The following is a 9,885-nucleotide window of genomic DNA, read 5'->3' on the forward strand; positions in this document are numbered from 1 at the left end:
GGTTCAGCAATTTTTGAGCAACAACCACCCTATTAACAAATGAAAATAATCAACCATAGAATACATCAAAGTCATGTAAAAAAAAATAAAATAAAAATGCAAAAAGTACCTGAAAGTATTCCAAAATATGCAAATATTGTTTCTTTACTTTGTCGACAACAGTCTCACTTATTTGTTTTCGACCAAGATGTTCTAGTTTCTCTAAAACAACACCTTTTATTGACTCTTCTACGCATGAGTACATCTTAAGCGTTGAACTTTCTCCATAACTCTTTTCTCTTGAACAAAACTTATCAAGGTTTCTTGATTCAAATATTAACGCTAAGCCATGACCGGCTGCAATATAAACTGATGGATCGTCATCCTCTAAGAGACGCAAGAGGTAAGAAACCGCCCTGCACGATCAGTTCCAATACCAACATGTTATTAATTTTCAAACCAAAAAACAAATATATTTCTACAGAGTTCTAAAGCATACTATATTATGTAACAAGCAAAACTTGGGGTTATGGAAATAATGTGATGAAATTTCATCTGCACTTTACCCTTGCCAACATTTTGCATTGAATCTCCATCCATCCAAACTTGAAACAAGAAACGACCAAGCGGATATTGCAGCTACCAGTACATCTGGTGAACGCTTTCTTGCATTCGCCTGAAGATTAAAAACAACTAGCGACCTTTAACATTGTGCAAATTTACAGAAGCTAAAGAAGTAATATTAAAAGGAATATGCGTACGTTAGAGTCAGAATGAATAAACTCCCATATTATTCCCATTGCCCTTTCAGTTTCAGCTGAATTAGATGCACAAAAGAAGGTTACTATAGCCAAGCACTCCAACACCTGCACGAAAATAAATAAATAACTCTGAAGATTTATATATTTCTACAGATTAAATTAAGTTTTTATCTTTGCACTAGCTACTGTGAAAATTTATAATTACTTTCAAGGTCTTAGGTCCAGTTTTGAGAGCTTCAGAAAGTACGGGAAGTAACTCAATGTATATCTCTTGTTCATTGTCCTCGTCAGCAACTATCATAGCCAATAAGCCTGGAAATTTTAAATATGAAGAAACCATATGAGTTACTACAAGTACTTATTAAAAAAGACAAAGCACTAATAGGGTTGGTTAGAAAAAGGTAGAGTTTTGACATACCAATGGCTTGAGATGCTGAATGCAATTCTTTGGCAGAACCCCTCTTCAATAAATTTAAGCACCGATAAAGGAAGGTAGCAAAACTGCAAAATATGTGTTTGTGCGTGTGTGTGTGTCAGAGAAAAATTAAAATAAAAAAGAGATTGTAATTATATTATCAAGCAGTTGGGACAAAGAAAAGAAAAGCCTTTACTTCGTTTTCAAGAATTCACGTTCCAACATAAAATTGGACGTTAAGCAGTCAACGATTAAGGCTAGTGCTTTCTCCCTCTTGAGGCCCCTTCAATAAAACAAGAAATAAACACCAAAAATTAGAAAGATTATGCCAATATCAAGATGCTAATGTTGAGAGATATATATATAAAAAAATTAAAAAAATGATTGAAATAAACATGAATGGAAGACAAAATTATATACTTTTTCTGGAGTAATTCCTCTAAATAATATTCCACTCTCGTGTGGGAAGGCTTGGAGCCAACATCTTCTGCATCAAGTTCCGCTCTTCTTCTATTGCTTGCTGTTAGTAATTAGAGTAACATGGAAATAAACAAACGTCATTGTATTGTCATTTAACACACACACGCGCATATTTATGTATAATGATTCAAGCCTATTCTTGATTATCTTAAAAGACAATTGAAGGATGTTTTGCATATCTCTAACTATATACAGTGAACTTAATTAGCGAACAACTCGTTCTTTGGTCCCAATGATCGAGCTTTGGTAATATATGCATACATACAATAAATTTATCAAACTTGTGTATACTATAATTCTCAGGGGGAAAAAAAATGTGTTTATCAGAGACATATACATTATTATACATGTACATTGTTTTACTCGAATTTCATGTTTTGAAAAAGAAAAAGAAAAAGAAAAAGAAAAAACCCTAATCCCAGAAGAATATGTAGATTAGTGCTTACAATTCTTCATGTTGCTGTTGCAATATGTTTCTGGTTTCTTGATCAACTGTTCTTCGCTTTTTTGCTTGTTCTCAGTTGTGTAAGTTCCTCAATATTGTGCATTAATTATATGCGTATGCTACTGAAGTTCATATACATAGGTCCAAGAGCGAAAAGAGGAGGAATTAAGAGAGTATAAATATGAAAAACTTAACACCGCCTATGAAACATGTAAGTTTATCTGAATAAACCTATGTAAAAGGTGATGATAACCGTAATTAGAATAAATAATAAAATTATACGAGATAAAACCATTGGGAATCTATGATCTTCTCTAGCTTTCCTTTCAAGAAACAAATTATGTCAGAAGTTTCCCGTTCGTAAACAAATACACATAAATGAGTCATAGCTTTCCTTTTTTTTTTTAATTGGAGTTTTATGAAAGTTAACAAGTAACAGTTGCATTTACTTTAATACCCTAGACAAGGTGTTTTGGTCCACTTGGAAGGGCAATAATAAGGAACAAAATATGAAAATAGGAATAGTTAGAAATTTAAAATATATTTTTATCTTTTAGGATAATTTATAATTTACTTTAGTGATTTGAATTTGTGATTATCTGTTAAGATTATTTATGATTTATTCAGTTTGATTATTACCAGCTGGATTTATGCATATAAATAGAGCTAGTATTTGTATATTTGACCTTTAATGATTAATTATATACAAATACTTCCTCTAATTTTTTCTACATTTTTATCGAAGGCCATATCTTGACAACCAGAATACAACCAAAACGACACATAGTTTTCTAGCGTAGAATAACATTGAATATAAACAGCATGTAGTTTCAGATAAAGACATGATATATTCTTGTATAAACAGAAACGACATCGAATATAAGCCCATTATACTGTTTGAAAACCATACGTGAGAAATTTATAGTAAATAGCAGATTTTTAAAACTAAATTAAGTAAATAACATAATTTAAAATTATTTGAAGTAAATAATTTACAGCGTAAATGTACGACTAGAAAAAATAATTTACATTGTAAAAATCATTATTTATGTGAAAAAAATCTTTTTAATAGTCATAAAAAAAAATTACACGAAAAGATATTCTTCCTAGTTGTAAATGATTTTTTTACGTTGTAAAGCATTATTCACTTTAAATAATTTTAAAATCTACTATTTATTTATTAAGTTTTATAAATCAACTATTTACTGTATTCTCCTGTTCATTTTTTTGGTTTAGGAAGCATTAGGTCGTTTTTCTTTTTGCTTAGATAATGAATGACGTCTTCTTACGTTGTTTCTTTGCAAGGAACGAATTACTGAGCTTTCACAGGCAAACACTTTCCCCCTCTCCCCCACATAGCATAAAAAACACACGTTTTCCTGTGTGGTGTTTAGCATGCTTTCCTTGCATGACACAACGTTAAATTAAAAATATGAATCGTTTTCCAATAAAAAAACGCTAAATTATAAAAATAATAACAAAAAGACAGCAAAGGTTTTTTTTTTTTTTCAGTGAAAGGAAAGAAAGAAAAAGTTAAGCTCTGAATTTTCCCTCTGCATAAATCGTAATCTTAAAAACGATCCCCACATTTTAAATGTTTCAAAACCGAGACTGATCTATGATTGTGCCGTAAAATTAGTCTTCCGATATATGAACGCTAAAACTAGGATGGAATTCCTCATGTGCCATGCATGATTCATGTGCGTCTGAGAGAGTATAGAATGGACTTTTTCCTCATATTTGGGAGAGGAATCAGGAATTAGTGAGAAATGGTGTTTCTTTTGGCTGTGCAGTAAACAAAAGGGAACAGAGAATACGATATTCTCCCTCCAATCTTTGTCGAATGGCATTTCTTGTCCACTTAATAATCCAACAACCTTATTATTTTCCATCTTTTTTTTTTTTTGAGCTGATAAGTTCCTTTATTCAATAGAAGCTAAATCTGACTTGTAAAAACAGCAAATAAATCTAATGCTAGAATCAAACCAAACCACATCAGAGAAACCGGAAAAAACAAAAGCCGCTAATATGTGTGGGCTACATAATTCCCCAGACGGGATAAGTAGCGGAAAAAAATGATTTATTGCTGCACAATAGTAGAACACGAGCAATTATGAAAAGTTTTAAAAGTTAGAGGTTAAAGTGATATTTGTCTTAACTTAAGAGTAAACCATCATTCTACATATCCTCATATAATTTCTAACCCAAGAAAAGTCAACCCCACTGAATCCTTGAGCCAATGGATTTCGAATCCAGTTCTGCTAGTGGCATTTACCTGTTCTTGTTTTGTTATGAGTTAATACGCGTTAAGCCGCCTCCACTGTTTTGGATAGACATTTAAAATAAGAACGGTCAACACCGAAAACAATGTGCCCAGATGGAACCCATTTACAAAGTCAAACTTGACTTCGTTTTTTTCCTACTCTCAAAAAGAAAATTACCCTTATACCCCTCTCACCAAACTCCACTGCTCCCTTATTCCCCTTTCCACTAAAAGGACATAATCGTCATTAACCAATACCAAATCCCACCACTCCTAAGTGCTATAAATACCGAACCTTCTCCGCGACGTTTCTCTCGTGCATTTTCACAAACACATAAAGCTCAATAAAATTTCACATTCATCAGAATCAGGCAAAGAAGAAGAAGAAAGAAAGGAATTTCAGTTCCCATGGAAGGTTTGATTCCGTACCTTATCCACGCGCTGAGGAACGAGAAGCCGAGGAACAGCTACAGAAGCTTCTCCGAGAACTCCACCAGCCAGAGGAGCTACCATCGCCTTCTGAGCGGATCCAGCCATAAATTTTCCGAAGGATCGTCCCACCGGCGAACGCGATCGGAGTTCCAGCCGCCGCCGCCGCTGGACTTCGCCGAGCAGCGATCGCGGAGCGTCAACAGAGGCTTTCCGTCGCCGTCTGAGAATCGGAGGGACTCTTCTTCTTACCCTAATTTCAACGCCGATCTTCGGAGGAGGACTGCTTCAAAGTGATTGGTGAAAAAACAACGATCTTCTGTTCTGTTTATTGTATAATGTAGTGCTTTGTTTCGTGTTTCCAAATTGGTTGGATTCTTTTGTCGAGATTAGTGTCGTTTGTTTAGGTGGAGGTCCATTAAAGTGGATGGATTTCCGCTTGTAATCAATTTGTAATAACATTTGGATTTTATTAGCAATACTAATACCGTGGGTTATATTATCCACACAAAAAAACCTTGGGTTGTTTTTTTATTATAAATATTTAATAGTGTATATATAGTTGGCTATTTTGCAAAATGATCAAAAATAGAGACGATAATTGTGGCTTTCCAAGGAGAAAATAACTAGATGTAGTTATTGAGGATTGACTAATTTGAAGTTCAATAATGTGTGAACAATTGTCTATGCGTTTAGAGGAAATAAATGGAACAATTGTGCCTTCCCAATTTTGTACGCATTTTCATTAATCTTTATCGACAATAAAGAGGGAAAGATGAAACAGCCTTTATTGACATGTTTTCCTCCTATTCACACTGTACTTTTTGGTATAGACCATATTGAAGGTGAAAAATTTTTCTCTTAGTTTAAAAACCAAGATTAATGAAGATAAAGGACATGTCGTTTTCAAAACATGCAAACAAATTTGAAAATACGACATGTTTTGTTTTTCTTATAACTTGCTCTGCACTGAAAATAGAGGTTAACGAGCCTGAAATCCGCACGTTGCTGCGGAATATAGTATTATATTATATGATAGTTGTATTTAAAATATATTTATATATATACATGTATTATACAATATTATATTATATGATAGATATAAAATTTGTACAAACATATTTATACAGACATATATAGTATTATTATTTATAATATTTATATATATACAGAATGTACAGAATAAAAAACAACGCTGTTGTGGTTTCTGAGCATTTCATTTCTTTCAGCTGTAAGTATAAAAATGAGAAAAATGGTTGCAAATATAAGTGTTAAGAGAAATAAAGATGGTTAAATTATATAGTATGAAATAAATATTATAAAAATATTTATATTACCTTATTTTTGGGCGTTTTGCAGATTGTCTTGTTGTTCTTGATTTAGGGCTAGAAAATGGAATAATTTGTAGATATGTTTTTAAATAAATTGATAATATTTGTTGTGTTGAATGTGGTTTACCTTGTGCCAGGTTTTTTTGGTGTTGGAGTGTGTGGATCAAATGTGGTCGGTGTTGATAGCTGTGATGATGGTATTGCTTGTGGACTGAAAGATAAGAAGATTTTTAAAATTGTGATTAATATAATATAAATGTTATTTATGTATAGTTGATAAAAAATTTTAAAAACATTATTTACCTTTCTGAATCTTTTGTTCCTGTAGTTAACTATATTGGTGGTGATGATGGAACATGGATGTCTTCAAATATTTTGGAAATTAATGTGCTCATTTGGGTGCCTCGTTGTTGAAAGAAGACTTGGAAGATTTTTGATTGTCCTCGGATCTAATCGATAGCTGGTGGTATTATAAATGGATCGGTAAAGCCTTCGTCAATTGTTAGTGCAGAACATGGTTTTTTATTATGCCTGAGCAATTCTGCCAAAAGTAATAACTTTCATGTCTCCATTATGATCTTCAATTTGGATTGTTAATCTGTACCTGTAACATATATATATTTTAATTTTATTAATTTCTTGTTAAAGTAAATAAAGATATATAATAAATAAAAATGGTATGGTAATAAATTTAATTACCATGGAGATGGCGTTGACTTTATGTGGCCATGACTATCACACCACCAACCTATTCTTGCCTGTTTTAGTTGCCGATAACATCTGGGGCAAGAATTGTAGAACCATCCTTGAGATGTTGAAAAGTTTACTATGGTCGCTCTTACAGTGAATTTTTCACCATGCATAAAAGATAGAATATTGTGGTTTTAAATTGTTTACTAAGTGTAGTAAAAAAATAATAAGAAAGTTAATAGTTCTAACCAGATTATTTTGTGTATCCAATGTTTTGAGTTCGTTTATTGTTCTTATGTTTGCTGATATTTGTTCTTCAATTGTTTGGATAGGTGTTTTTGGCGGTGGTAGGAATTCAATTTGTTGATTTTGATGGGAAAATCTGTATGTATAAAAATACGAATAAGTTAAGAAAAATATAAATAAAATGTATGATTATCTAATATGATAAATTTATTAGAATATATTTTATATATATGTGTGTTTACCTTGTCTTTAACGTTGTTGTTTCTGGGATGTCTGGGTCAATATAGAAGATTGTTACTGATGTACTCGAAACATATGAGTTACCTTGAAATATAATAGAGTAAATAATAAATGTATGCTATATATATATATATAAATGTTATAACAAAGTAATGTTAAAAATACCTAGATACTGCTTCGTCAACATTGCTGAGAAAACTGCCACAACTGGTGCCTTTAGTGTTTTAAGTACATTCTCATCAAATTGACCGGCTTTATGTCCCCATAGACTTACTTATAGTTGTTCATTTTTGTAGAAAAAATGTTTCATAAAAATGAATAATAAAATTGAATCATAAAAGTGGAAAAATATTGTATTCACTTTAAATGGTTGTAATGAATAGTAAATGTGAGGGAAAAAAGCATAAAATTATTGTACCTGATGTTTTGTATCGTTATGGATCGCCGTGTTGTTGGTCTGGTGCTGACATGTGTATGTTCGAGTGCTTGGACACTTGTTAATACTCCAATAACATCTAATATTATATATAAACAGGGAAATTTTGTAAATAAATATTCAAGAAATATTTATAATAATAATAAAATAAGTTAAGTAAGATATATTACCTGTTAATATCTCAGTATTATTTATTATTTGATATAGCTGGTCGAATTCTATGAAGTAGAATTTGTGAAATGGGATGTGTGGTGCGTCTTCCATAATTGGAGTAAAGGATGTTGCTCATGCAAATTGGATCATAGCACTGTGTGGAACGACTTTGTATGTTGGTTTATTTTCAGTAACATAGAAGTTACTAATATTGTATATATTGCCTTGTTCAATTTTTTAGGAAATATAGTCCGAATCACGTGCTCGAATTGTTCCCTGTATTGCTTCATGTTGTAAATAAATAATAAGAATAGAAATTTATTCAATATTAACAAATGTTATATAAAATAATATGTAATATAATATTTTAAAATTTTAGCACCTCTTCATCAACCAGAATACAGTCAAGGCTTATCAGGCGGCCTGTGACAAAATCGTTGTTTGTCCATATTCTGCATTCTCATGCTTGTATTGTTTCATACACTTCATTTAGTTTTAGTGCACGAATAGGTGTTGTCATTTTCTGTTAATCCTAAAAAAAGTAAATAAGATGTTGTTATAATGATAAATATTTTTATTGAGTTTATTGTTAAAAATGTTGTACTAAAAAAATTTTAATGTTATGAAGAATATAAGATAGTATATATTTTTTATGTATTTATTTATATGATGTTATGTAGCATTTCTTTGTAGACAATATTTTTTACATGATTAGGATAATTGTTGTTTGAATCATTAAGTAATATATATAATCCTTTTGGAGTAGTTACTCTGGATAAAGCAACATATAATTGACCATGGCTAAATATTTAATTTTCTAAAAATAGTCCAACTTTATTCAAAGATTGTCCCTAACTTTTATTTATTGTCATTACGTAACATATTTTTATAGGGAATTGTCGTCTTTTTAAAGTAAATGGCCATTTAGATTCATGTACAGTCATTTCTATTCTTGAAATATAAACTTTTTTAAAAATATTATTTGAAGTAATGATATGTCCTTCTATTATTTTATTTGTTAATTGTGTTATGATAAGTCTTGTTCCATTGCATAGTCCAGCAGATTGATTTAGGTTTCTTAGAAGCATTATTAGAGTTCCGAGTTTAAGATTTAATTCATGTGGTGGTAAACCGTTGAAATTTAAATTGTGTAAAAATTCTTGAGGATATAAGAGATTTAGTTCTTCTATGTTTTCTGATGAAGGCAGTATTGTATCATAACTATAATAAGTTTTTACCTCATTAGGCACTAAGGATAATATATAATTATTTATATTGTCAGCAGTTTTATTTTTCGGTGTTACAATTGCGCGCTGTTTTAGGTACTCAATGTTATTAAAATTATTGTTGAAATTATCGTATATTAATGTTGTCATTTTGTCAATTGGATATAGGTCAAAATCAACAAAGTATTTTTTTTGGTATTTTTATCTATGTAATATCTTCATTTTCTAAATCTTTTATTCCTTCAGCAGTACCATTTCTAATGTCCAATGTCCATTTTGAAAATTTTTCAATCTCCTTTTTTTCTTCTAATGTTGTATTAAAATGTTTTAATCGCATATTTTCTGTTAATGTTAAAACCTGAAAGTGTGGCCATAAATAAGAATTATTTATGCATGCATCTATTATGTGTTCTTTTGTCCCTGTAGGTAAAACAAGTAGGATTTGTCGAAAATCACCTCCTAGAATAACTGTCATTCCACTAAATGGTTGGTAAAAATTGTTTCGTAAATCCTGGAGTGTTTTATCTAATGCTTTAAAACAATATTTATTAGTCATGGGTGATTCATCCCATAAAATTAATGATGTTTTTTCAATTAAATGCGCTAATTGAGTTCCTTATTTTATATGACATGTTGAAAATTTATCTATTGATAGTGGTATTCGAAATCTAGAATGTGCAGTTCTTCCTTTGGGCAATAATAGTGATGCTATTCCTGAAGATGCGATAGCTAGAATTATTTCATTATTAGATCTAATTTTTGTTATAATTGTATTCCATAAATATATTTTT

At 30.8% G+C, this 9,885-nt stretch overlaps 1 protein-coding gene across 1 annotated transcript in view; it reads left to right on the top strand.

Moving 5' to 3' along the window:
- LOC21387192 (probable beta-D-xylosidase 5) overlaps positions 1-5,484 on the top strand; it is a 13,448-nt gene extending 7,964 nt beyond the window's left edge. The window contains exon 7 of the mRNA XM_010113374.2: positions 4,747-5,484. Within this exon, the coding sequence (XP_010111676.2) occupies positions 4,747-5,069 (323 nt within the window). The 3' untranslated portion in view covers positions 5,070-5,484. The remainder of the gene's footprint in view (positions 1-4,746) is intronic.
- The last annotated feature ends 4,401 nt before the right edge of the window (positions 5,485-9,885 follow it).

This window comes from Morus notabilis, unplaced genomic scaffold (genome assembly GCF_000414095.1).
Source record: "Morus notabilis unplaced genomic scaffold, ASM41409v2 Scaffold1728, whole genome shotgun sequence".
Taxonomy (NCBI): Eukaryota; Viridiplantae; Streptophyta; class Magnoliopsida; order Rosales; family Moraceae; genus Morus; species Morus notabilis.